General features: G+C 44.1%; 1 protein-coding gene across 1 annotated transcript in view; it reads right to left on the bottom strand.

The window, feature by feature from the left end:
* PAH (phenylalanine hydroxylase) overlaps positions 1-11,034 on the bottom strand; it is a 33,664-nt gene extending 22,630 nt beyond the window's left edge. Inside the window, exons 1-3 of the mRNA XM_039708218.1 lie at positions 11,016-11,034; positions 10,729-10,837; positions 6,576-6,683 (exon numbers count right to left, since the gene is read on the bottom strand). Coding sequence (XP_039564152.1) covers positions 6,576-6,683; positions 10,729-10,770 — 150 coding nt within the window. The 5' untranslated portion in view covers positions 10,771-10,837; positions 11,016-11,034. The remainder of the gene's footprint in view (positions 1-6,575; positions 6,684-10,728; positions 10,838-11,015) is intronic.
* Positions 11,035-12,769: the final 1,735 nt, after the last annotated feature.

The raw sequence follows: 12,769 nt of genomic DNA, 5'->3' as shown, positions 1-12,769 counted from the left end.
GGTTCCCCTCTGAGCTATTAACATGGATCTCTTCCGCCCTTCCTGTTTTAGAGCTGGTAGGGATCAGATGGGCCCATGGAGTGAGATTAGATGTGTCTTTGCTGAATCCACCCCACCACCCACTGCAGCTGCAAGGAACTCAGAGAGCAGGTTGGCACTTCTCTCTTTCTCTTCAGGTTTATGACCAGGAGAGAGGTTGAGTCCCTCCCCAATAGATACATCCTGTCATAAAATCATGTGCCAGTTGTAGGTTTCTTTTTTCTTAAACCTTTCTTAAAACCCTCACTCTGTGGGGTGGAAAAACTCAGCTTTCGTTATTTTAGTATCCAAGTCAACGGATCCAGTATCCGATATCATTGCCCATTAGAGAAGGAAGTCTCAAGATACATTCTCAGAGCTCAAAGGTCAAGTTAGAATTAGTTCTAACAGAGCTTGAGAAGGGGGTAGCAAGACAAATACAAATTTAAAACAGAGGCAATGGTGGATGCAGGGGGGAGATTGCCCATGTCCCTCCCTGCCTTACCTCACAGTGCTGGATATCAGCCTTGGCTCCCTCTCAGAGTCTGTGAAGCAGCTCCAGCCCCTTGCCCAGGTTATTCCAGGTTTTCCATCCTAACTGAGCACCACCTATGCTGCAGCTGCCTCACACTAGCAGGAGAAAACCAGACTGGTGTTGCACTACACCAGCAGTCTTGCTGAGGTCACTACCAAGAGAATTTAGTCCCACCCTCTGTTTAATGGCCTGGGCACTGGAAAAGGAAAGTTGTGTGTTCATGGCTACGTGGGGAAGCTTTCAGTAGGGATGGATCCTTTCTGAAATTGTTATGGGTTACTACTTCCCATGACTCTCACACATCCTTCTGTTCACTAATTACTAAATGCTCCTATATATGGTTCTAAAACTAAGTACAGCTGTGAAATCCAGCTGCAGCTTGTTTCCATGAGTGTTGTCATTATTGAAGTTTGGCTTCATCAGGAGACCCCACATGGTTACCAGATGAAGAACTTTCAACAACACCATGGTGTCACTAATCAACACTAAGTGAGAATTTGGGTAAAAATCTTGCAAAAGAAGGATTTTACTTGCACTTTCTGGCACAAAAAAAAAAATTGTATGTTTTTTAAACCCTTGTTATGTTATAGTTCAGGGTTTCCTGAAGGTGGACACTTCCAGAAGCACAAGTATAAGCTCAGTGTTTAATTTTCATAGGTCAGAGGACTTAGGAAATTACAGCAATGCTTTCAGCCATGGGTTCCCAAAGCAAAGGCAAAGGCAGCCATCTGATGCAGCTCTGCTGTCCAAGGGCCTGTTTCTCAGCTGGAGACAGAGAGAATCTTCTCCTTCACAGCTGCTAGGGTTTTCCTTCCAAACTCATGGAGAAAAAGTGTCTCAGAGCAGGTCCCTGCTAACAAAGTGCTAGAGGGCAGCTGGCACTGGAGCAGCCCCTGGTGTCCATCACTCTGCTCCAACCCTGACACTTGGCACAAGGCTCGCAGCAGAATCTGGCTACAAAACACGTGGAGCAGGACAAACCAAAAACGTGACAGCGTGGGGCATTGCATAAGCAGCTGTGAAGAGAGATTCCTCTCTTTAAACCCATGGTGATCAATTAGATCCAGAAATCCTGCTCTTGTGGCCATAGGAAGAGGAGGGATAAGACCAAGGATGTGGATTTGGAGCAGTGTAATGAAATGATCACTCCTGTGCACATCTACAGTATAATGAAAAAACTATCTTGTGGTAGAGGCAAGCCAGTTCACCTATCACTGCAGACACTTCCAGCACACCCCTGGCCTAAGTGACTGTTTTCTCCCCCTGATATGGAAACAACCCCAGCCACTGCAGAGCCAGTGCCTTCCCAGGGCACAAAGAGAAAACAGTCACGTAGGACCTGCTGTGGAATGAAGCTCCTAAACAGAAACAGAGCAGAGTCACCTCTGCTGACTCTGAAAGTGGCAGGTCTCATTTAGTACAGCTTGTTACTCCCATCCCATCCTTCTGTGGAACAGTAACTTACCCCCATGGGAGAGTGACTTACACTGGGAGCAGGAGTACTTGGTGCAAATCAACTTTTTTCTTTTTTTTTTGCTTTTGAGCTAGAGCCCTACCCACTGATGGCTGCACCTTGCACTGAAGTCCTGCTCTGTATCTGAGGAGGTCCCATCGCTGAGGAAAAGACAGACGTTTCCTCTCTCACAATGGATTGAGCATACTTGTGATGTATTCCAACATTTGCCACTTAAAACAGCTGACAATCTACTACTTGTGAATCCATCAGGAAAAGAACTTCAGAGAAGATTCATGTATTCACAAATTCATGTGGAAAATATGCAGTTAAAACTGAAGACAATCCTTTTTGTATATAGAAATTCTTATTTCCTATATTTTTAAATGATGTATTTAATTACAGAAAAGGCAATCTTTGAAGGGGAACAATGTGGAGTTTTCTTCACCTTTTTTATTTTCAGAATGAACTTTGTTGTTTAAAAAAGCTTCCTCAATTTCAATAGGTTTTTATCACTATAGCGAAACAACTATTTCTACCAAGTGTAACACTTGGGTCAACTCAAAGTGCTCAATTTTGATAAGAAACTTGGAAGATTCCTCTCTTTTTTTGGCCTCAACTTATACTCTGAACATTTTTGATATATCCAGTGAATCAAAAAATAAACACAATTTCATGATGACTGTTCTGTCTTCCTGATTTTAAGCATGATACTTTACTCATGTGTGCTGTTCTGTTTCAGATGAAGGTATTTATTCAAGTTTTGGCTGCCTAGCTGTCATCTTCTACAACACAAATAAGCAGCACAGGGCTACACCAAGAAGTACCTCAGTGTACAGCAGATCCCATTAAAATTAAGTCGGTGTAAAGACCCTGCTGGTGGATTTGTGCTGCCCCTACAGCCACCCCCAAGCCTGCAATGAGGACAGAGGTGACAAAGGGGCTTTTCAAGTGCAAAACAATTGGGTTTGACAAGCAAAAAGTGAATGTCTGCCACATCCCAACATACAAACAGAGCAGCTAGTGTGGAAGCAAAGTGGATTCAGCTGTAGCAATCTGCTTATTGCTGAGCATGACTGAGCTGCTAACACTCCACAGCACATCAGAGTGTGAATCTGGCCCTGCAGACACATCTCTCCACAGGACAGTGAAGAAGGGGCTGCAGGGGCCCTGTGCTATGCCAGCCCAGGAGGAAGAGATTCATGCTGTCAGGCAAGGATGTGCAAAGTAGAGAGAAGGGACAAGAACCAGTGATCAGAAAAGCTTAGAACCCTGCTGAGGTCAGGTGTTTAGATGGGTCTTCCTGAGAAAACATAAGAAAAAAGTGGAAATAATCAAGTATGTTTTGGACCTAAAGCCAGCAGACAAAAAAGAGCCGAGTTCATTGAGAATATTGCTCAGGAAAAAGCCCTTCAAGCTACATAGGAAAAATAAGAGTTGTCACTGTCACCACATACTTGTGTGCAACTGGGACCTGAACAGAAAACTAGAGTTTGGGTCTTTGAGCAAAAAAACAAATGTGAGCATGCAGTACTCTGCCAACTGCATGAGCAACCCTGAGGGATGTCTGAGTAGGACAAACATTAATCTTTCCACAAAACACATTGAAATTCTCTTAAACTTGGAGTCTCTGTTAGAGGACATAATTCTGTGCCATGAGCACTCTGTAGCCCTTAGCCTTGAGCCTCCCCCTACCTGGAGGAGGCTCCCCTACCTTCAGTCCATCCCATAATGAGGCCTTACCCCTTCCATCTGGGCTGTGTTTGGACACTAATTCCTTTCCTGGGTGGTTTGCTCCGTGGGTGACTAGAGATTCTACCTGCCATGATGCTTGATGAGCCAGACGTCTTGTACTTTATGATATCCAGGGGCAGGCCCAGGCTAGAGCACACCCTTTGGTGTCCCTTTGTCTTGCTGCCCATGGAGAACAAGCTGTGGCAGGGGCTAAAGTCTGGACAGTTCCACCCCAGCACAGGAGTGGGACATGGTCAGGGTGTGAACCTGGGAGTGCATCCCAGCAAGGGACTCAAGTGTGGCTGAACAATGCTCCCACAGAGTAAAAATTCTTTTTTTACAGTTCTTAAACCAAGGAGAGGATGAGCCTTCCCAGCTCCACACAGAAACCTCCTCTACAGAAACACATCCCATGTGCTGATGGCTCCTCAAGGTTTCTCCTTTTTTTAGGTATCCCCTCAATTCCCTATGACTCAGTCTGGATCTTCCTTCCATGCTTCTTTCCTTGGGAGAGAGGGCAAATTTTCAAGTCTTTCATATTTACAGCTCATTCAACACTCCTCCTCTCCCTTTCATGTCCCAGACTAGTCTTACAGACTGTCTAGAAAAGAGGCAAAATCCTCAAAGCCGGTGCTGGAGGCACTGTCCCTTGCTCATTCCCAAATCTGAGCTGGGAGGAGGGGTTGGGCTGTGCATCTCCATGCATGAGTGCCCAGAGAGGTGCCAGCAGTCTGGGCACCCCCACCTCAGCAGGGAGCAGAAGCTTTACAGACATGCAACATGTGGCCAGCAGCACCAGCAGCTGCACAAGGTGTGGACCCCCTCCATGAAGTGAACAATTGCAGCACCACATCTGCTCCTGGAAACAGCCTGATCCTATTTGTGGCTTGTCAGTTTTCTCTTTTCCTCCTGCATGTGGCTGCATGAGGCAATGACAGCTGGAGCAGCCACCCTCACATCTCCTCTTGGGAGGCCCCTCTGAGACGAATCCACCACATTTCTACAAGCCAGCAACAAGCTGGTGACACAAACCAGGGGACAAGGCTGGGTGTCTCCCTGCCCAAGGAGCCCACCCACAGAGAGACTGAACTAATTCCAGCAGCATCTCACAGCTAATACTATTAGGGAGTGAAGGAGTACAAGACAAAAAAATTCCCTCAAGTTCTTCCTGCTTGTTTCCAGTCTTTACCTGCCTATCACCACTTTCCCTGTCTGTGCTGTGGATGTCAGTGAGCACGAAGTCTGTTTCTCTCAGGCACCACAGCTATGGCCCAGATGGAAAAGGGGGAAGGTTTTCCCAGCTGTGCATGGATGTAAAACTTACACCTCTGTGGAGTTCTTGGAGTGGAGTTACAACAGCCCACAGGCTGCTCTGGTTTACACCAGGAATTCACCAACAGCAGCCCTGAGGATCTGTCCTTGTACCATTAAATGCCTGCCATCCATCCATCCATCCATCCATCCCAATGCCAAATGTAAAACTGATATAAGAGCACCTATGCCAGGTCTTGGTGCTGGAGGAGGCTGGGAGTTAGCACAGAAAGAATTGGCTGTGTTGGATGGAAAACCACCCGAGTCCCACCCTCTCAGGTGCAATCAGGGCCACTGGGAAAAAGTGACTCTGTTGATCTAGTTTAAATATCTGCTTTGGGGCAAAAAAAATCACATCCAAGAAATGGTTTCTTCTCTCTTTCCTATACTAGCTCCTCTACAAACTTTCCTTTAGAGCTGATAGCAATTTAGTTTGTTGGTATTCTCTTATTAAATGCATTGATGTCTACTGTTTCATTAATTCATTTTCAGACACGCACACAGACATATGGACATTTTGCAGGATTTTACTAGTCAATTCACAGATTTAGACTTGCTCTTCTGTTGTTGGTGAATTTCCTTTTATCTTAATGAATCAAACATGTCCTAAAATTTATAATTATTTTTCTTTTGTACACACAATCTCTCATTTCCTAGTAAATTCAATTTACAAATGGAAAATATGCAGGCCACAACTTCTTAGAGTGTTCTAAAGAAATTGCTGTTTTCAGGCACAACTATTGCATGAAAAAAAAAAGCCACAGAACCAATATAAAAGTGTATTTGCTTGGGAGCACAGAGTACACAGCTGTGTGTTGCAACACAACCATCTGAACCACAAGGATTTCGTGCTTTTCAAACAACATTCATGACATCTGGGAAATATTTCTGCAAGAATAAATAGGCACACAATGTCCTGAAAGGTAAATGGCTCCTTGCTTCCCCAAAAATTTTACAAATCACTCAGCATAAGTTACTGGGTCCCTTTGGTGTAAAGAAAAGTGCTGTCATTTTTGTGCTGTTCTGTAGGCACCCTCAACCCCCTCTCTAGAAGTACTGCAGGTGGGAGATGGTAGAATCTTTTATATCAGATTTTTTGGGGTGGACAAGAGCCAAGAGCTGTCCCCAGCAGAAACACCCTGTGCAATGTGCATTGTGAGTCACATGGCTCACATGCAGGTTATATTTGCCTTACAAGTTATAAGGCAAATTACTTGGTTGTAAGTCAATCCTAAGTCACAGCCCAACTCACCCCTACCTTTTACTACAGCAGTCATGATTAAATATTTCCCTCTTAAGTGGAAAAAATGCATTTTTCTCACCCTCATGTCAGTTAAAGGTAGAGGTTGTAGTTTAAAAAAGCTAATTCTGCCCCAAGACTTTAAGGGATTTTAAGCCCAGAAAAGAAATGGAGGCTGCTTTCCCCTGTAATAGCAATGAAATAGAATCACAAACACAACCTCCAAGACCTGAGAAAGTGTGGCTGCAATACAAAATTGTAAAGACCTGAAGGAAAATATTTACCTCAAATGTGCGCAGGACTTTAGCCAATGCCCCAACTTCTTCTTTCAGAGAGAAAATCAAAGAAATCACACCATTTTTGCTGGGGGAGTCTTCAATGTAGCTAGATTCCTGAAAGGAAAGAAAAAAATATACAAACAAAAATTACTACCATTCACCCTAGGAGTCAGTTTTGCCTTTCTGCGTGTCCCTTTTGCGATGTAAAGAAGGTGTAAAACAGATCTGAATGGGAATCAAGGCAGATTCCCTGCTTCTGTGAGCAGCAGAGCAGCTCTGGGGCTGCTCTGATTTATGGTGGTAGAGACACAAACCCCTTCTCTCAAACTAGAGCCCTTGTGAGAGCAAGGTAGCCAAAAAGAGCATGCAAATAAACCTAAAGCCATCCTTGCCTCACCTCACCCCTCAGGGATGACTGGAGACATTCCTGCACTTTGGTTTCAGCTCCAGTGCAAAGTCCTTCCCTCAGGCTTCCTTTTCATCAGCACTGGGGGTTAAGCTGAGCAATGTGGATGAGCTCTGTGCAGAGATGCAGACCGTGGTCTGTGTTTCCCTTCAGTTCTGCTTGTACCTTCCAGATATCCCCAGGAGAGAGGTAGCATTCACAGGAAGGATATGGAAAGTGATTTTAAAACTAAACAACATCAAGCAAAGAAAATCAAAGAAAACAAAACGAGGAAAAATGTTGGAGCGAACATTTAGATGTTCCCTAAATCCCATAATGAGTAAAGACTCAGGGCAAGATGTGCTTTCATTTATGTTTGTTCTCTTTCTCTTATTGATTTTCTACTCTGCAAATTCCAAAAGGCAATTTCCAGTACTCTCAAAGGTTTATTTTCATTATTTTCACAGTTCTCATTACTGGAACGCCTTTGCATGTCTCTACATATGTTTCTTTTCATAAAAGCCCTGTTAAGAAGGGAAGAGTTATTTCACCCCTTCTGAAAGAGGAAACTGCGACCTGGAGTGGAGGCAAATCTTGAAAGCTGGGTACTTGGCATGGCAGGTAAATGCCTGCTGAGATTTCAACCACCTAATTTTTCTGATATCAGAGTTAATTTGATGTACAACCATCACAATCTTTTGCAGACTACATTGATGTATTATTTGGATGTTTATTCAATTTTTTTAACATCTACTGGCCTTGGACAAATTGCCTGTGGTTGTTATTTCAAAGATCACACCAGACATCTGCAACACAGGGGAGTTCTGGTGTAACAAGTCCTGGATTAAAGCTTGATTCAAGGTACCCATTCAAATATTCCTTATACAAATCTGTATTTTTGGGCAGAGCTTGCTCTCATTATGGCTATTGCTCAACTGAACATATAAATCAGAGCAAAAAGAGTCCCAGTTCCCAAATATTGTCCTCAGTAAAGATAGCCTTTGTAGAAGACAAATTAACAATCAAAGCCAGCTGCCCTGAAGCCATAAAGCTCTTGGTGGGTCTACATTTCCTGAGGCAGAGCTATGAAGAGCTGCCTTCTTTTGTAAAGTAAATAATTGCTGATTCTTCAAGCCATCTCCAAGGCTGCCTCCAAGGCTGCTGCTAACAGACTGGCCACACATTTTTCTGTCTGGCTTTGTTTCCAGAGGCTGCAAAGGTTTTCCAAAAACCAGCTGTATGAGGGACCTCTAGTGCAAACTGTAGTAGGAGTGCTGCCCCAGAAGGAAAATTGCCACCTGTTCAGTTGTGACACTTCCTGCAGCATCTCTGCGTCTCCTGAGTCCCCATGCAGCCAGGGAGTCAGCCCAGCTCTGACATGGGGAGGACCAAGAGGAAAAGCAGCTGGAAGTGATGTGTCAGCTGGCTAATGAAGCCCATTTACACCTCAAGCAACCACAAGGGAAATCGACGACAGGAGTCTGGCAAAAGCCAAAACAAATGTCTGTAGTACTGAAATTTTATGGTAGTGTGACCAAAACTGTCATCTCAAATACTATCCATGCATGGCTTTTTCCTTCTGTTTTCACCCACCACAGCCAAAACTGATCTCAAGGACGGAACTGGCTCCACCATTGTCTGTCCAATGGATCGAGACTTTGGTTTTCACTGTCTGCAATGAAACTGCTCTAAAAGACATGCAGCTTTATACTTAACATATTCTTGCCAAGTCATGCTGTGAGAACCAACTTATATGACAGATTGACTTGAATGTGTGTGACAAATAAAGAATTCATGGTTTGCATACTTGCAGGGGATATAGTGCAAAGTTGAAGTCCTGCAAGGTAATCCTGATGATAACAACTGATCTCTTTGTACAATGAGTTTAGACAAAAAAGCCTTAAAAAGCCTTTCCAAACTCATTGGTCACTAGCTTTGATTTGTTGAGATCAGCTGCTTTCAATCTGTCCTCAGTCATTTTCCCACTCTTGTAAGTTGATTTATATTGGTGCTTAAGAGAAAGACACATTGCAGTAGGGAGTAGGCACTAGTGCTGTAAACAGCATCATACTTGCTTAACTTCTTGCACATCTGCACCTCAGTTCCCTGGAAGGTCTTTTAACAAGCATCAGTCCATACCTGAGCCTCTCACAGAGGTGACATCCTTAATTGCAAAGAGGAAGAAGACTGAAATTATTGTTTTCCTGGTTCCTAATTCTTATCAGGATAATGGAGACAGCCTGCATCAATACAGGCTGCAGATAATAAATATCAACACATGCACTGGAGGTGACAGCAGCAAAAACAGAGGCACTCACATTATTGCTGAGCTTTTTGTACTTAAGCATAGCTTTAACTGTTGATCAGTTTTTCCATTCTCATTTTGGACTTTAACTTCTAGTCCCTCAACATACTTGAAGGAATTGCAGCTTTGGGGTAGTTTTACTGTTTTGTTACTACAGTGATTATGATTCAGTCAAAGAAACAATTTTATTAGGTTGAAATATTGTCTCTGTGATATGTGTATGTGATTTACAGTGTGCATAAATTCGGCTCTAATTTTCTTCCAGACCTGTTTTTTTTTTTTTCCAGGAAATAAAATGAGAACCAGTTGAAGGGGATGAACACCCATCCTGAATCTAAGACAGTCTCAAACAAAGTGTTATGTAGATGCAAGGATAGGTTTACCTGAGCACAAACCTGCATTTTTAGTTAGCCACATTGCACATAGATTAGTATTGCCATTCTGACACAGGTGGCAGCATTAGGGGTCAATATCACAATCCTGTCAGCCTTCTAATCCATTGCTGAGACATTTACCTAAAGTCCTTCCGAGTGAACTCCAACACTGGCAAAGCCAGAGAAAGTTTTTCTTGCAATTTCAGGGATATAAAATTTTCACCTCACTGATGTAATGCTCAAATTTACTAGATATGCAAAATGGAATTAGTTTCCAAGTCAGATTTCTTAAGGCGTTTAAATGCTTATCATGGCAGCCATCATTGGAACCAAGCAATTACACAACTTGGATAAGCAGCAAGGTGAGACTCTAGAGAAATACTGTGGGAGTTCAGCCTCAGCACACAAAGTAGGACTAGAGGCTTCCTTGGCATCACTGCTCTTATAAAAAATAGAAGCCCCTTTTTTTGCACGTCTGATGCAGCTTGTCTCTGACTTCAGCAGCATTACATAGGACAGAGAAGTGCAGAATTTTATCCTAATAATTAACCATGCTGGACTCAGGTTACATCACTTGCCCCTGCAGTAACATCAGTGCCTGTGTTTAAAAGGCATGAACTTCAGGTCCTTCCTGTATTTCCCAAAGCAAAGAGTTCAAAGTCAGTCAGTCAGTAAACATTAAAAAGAGAACAAGAGAGCCCCAAATTTAACAAAAAGCTACACCAGAAGAGCCCATAATTTCATCTGTTTTCCCTTAACAAAAGAAAACAGCTTTTTTTCATCACACACATTTAAGACCTCCAATAAGCTTCTGGTCTTTTTTGATTCTTTGTCTTTTTGCCATGTACACAAGGATACTTTTACAATGTTTGTTTGCATTCTCACTGCATTTTTGTGAGCACATTTAACAGCAGACAAATACAGGAGCTGCCAAAATTGCTCAGGTACTGCAAAGCATCATGACAAACCACCTTGATTCTTCCTCTCTTGGGTCACACTGCACCTCAGAGGGTGGAGGACAAGCACAGGAGTGCAGGAGTGAGGCAGGACGCCCCTCCACCTCTGCAAAAAGCAGGCACAGACCCCATCACTTACCTGGAAAGAGTCACCATTCATTTTGCAGTGCTGTGAGTCCATGTTGCAGAGCCAGCAATGCCCACACAGGGAGGCCCCTCCACTACAGCAGGTGAAGCCTTCTGCTTAACTGCAGTGGCCAGAGATCCGTGCAAAGGTATTTAAAGTGGAGCAGCCAAGGCAAAGCCATTCCCTTCCCCAGCTCCCTCCCCTGGACAGCGTGCCAAGGGGGCGTTCTCCCTGCACGCCCCCCCCACCCACCCCTGGTACACCAAGCTCCAGCCCGGCCATCCCCATGAGCCCCACGCCTGCGTGGAGCAGCTCTCCAGCAGATTGTTTCTGTCTGCACCCAGCGTGGAGGAGCAGCATGCTCCGAATTAGCAGCCTTCCTCCTCCTGATCAACATCAGCTGTTTTCATTTTGTCAAGTCAACACATGGTTTCCAGTTCAGCCTGCAGCCCGTTCCTTCCCCCTGCAGCTGCGCGTTCAGCCTCAGGTGGGTTTCACCTCGGGGTCACTCCCCTTGGACAGATATCAGCCGTCCTCCAGGATGTGTTCTTTGGATGTCAAATGTCAGGCACGGAAGGCTCTGGCAAGGCACAGCAGCTGAGGGATTTGTCCTTTAGCAGGACCTCTGGGGCTGCTTCCAAAGAGCTCAGAGAGCAGGAGACACCACTGAGCTTGCTGGACACTGGAGAGAGACAGCCAGCACAGGGGAAGCATGAGACAGGAGTTAGCAGCATGAACCTCACACTGGGATATGAGCCTGAGTATGAGGAAGGGGAAGAAGGTAAAGGAAGAAAAGGAGCAGGAAAGAGTAGATCAGAGCTCCAGGCAGGAAGATGTAGAACTGCAGGTGATGTGTTGTGCTCGCTTGTGGTGTCAGCCATGGAAAGCACAAGGGGAACAGGGTGGGACACATAAATGATTTCAGGAAAGGTTAGTAAAGTACTGATATAAGAGAGCCCAGATTTGGCTTAATAAGAGTCACCTAAAGGGGGTAAAGGAGATTGGAAAGCTGTAGCCCAATATCAGAAGGCAGGTGAAAAAATTAAGGAACTTGACAAGTATCTATCTTGCTATTTGGGAAAATGAAGTCTTACAAAGACAAACTGTGTCAAGGCAGGTGATCTTGCTATATTTTTATGATGAAGAGAATTCTCTTTACAGTTATTTTGTCCTTGAAGGAAGCTCTACTACGCACACCTATGCAAACTCATATTGGTGAACACTAGAAAAGACTTCCTGTAATTTTTTTCATACCTACCAAACCCAGCAGCCTTACAGTGGGGAAACTGAGTGGAACAATTTTCTTAGTTCTTACTGTGGAGTCAGAATCCATCCCACTGAAATGATCAATTATATAACAGGCATCTGAAGTGACTCTGTGCTTTGGGTGCAAATACGTACCTTTTTCAGAAGAGCTGCTTCTTTGTGCATGCTGAAACTGCCTGTAGGGTAGAAAGTTATTTCTGAAGTGATCAGCAAGCCTGTGGTATGGGCAGGCAGGTCAAGATAGCCAAATGCACACGAAACACACTGGATCCTGCTCACATGGCGGTAGGATGGGGCAAGGAAAGGCAGAACAGAGGGGGAAAGTATCCCCAGTAATTGCCAGCAGTAGAAAAACTACTGGGTTTTTAACTACTGAGCCAGTAAATTCATTATGGTAGCCAGTATTTTGTGTCCTGTGTTTGTGCAGCACAAGGCACAGCCCTATCCATGATAGGGAGACTGAAGGCCACCTGGGAAAAAAATAACAGTGAGATGAAGATGGTGACAACTCTGATTATAGCCCCTGTGCAGGACAAGACAGACTCCAGAAATTGGTCTTGTTTACTTTCCCCGTACACCATGTCTTGCCATCTGGTGTATTTTTCAGTGAGATATAATATTCTCTCCTCTGCTTGTGCCTTCCTCTTTCTTTCCTTATTCCTTCTCTTCTGACTAAGCTTTAATCTCTCTTTTACTTCTTTATGTCTTTTACATGCTTTTGGTCTTCGTTCCTTCCTTTTCTCCATCCCTTTTCTTACATGTGTAAGAAACAAAACTCTACCCAACG

Source organism: Passer montanus, unplaced genomic scaffold (assembly GCF_014805655.1).
Source record: "Passer montanus isolate IOZ18808 unplaced genomic scaffold, ASM1480565v1 scaffold20, whole genome shotgun sequence".
NCBI classification, from domain to species: domain Eukaryota; kingdom Metazoa; phylum Chordata; class Aves; order Passeriformes; family Passeridae; genus Passer; species Passer montanus.
Note: the sequence above shows the minus strand (reverse complement) of the source record. Positions and strands in the feature narration are given on the sequence as shown.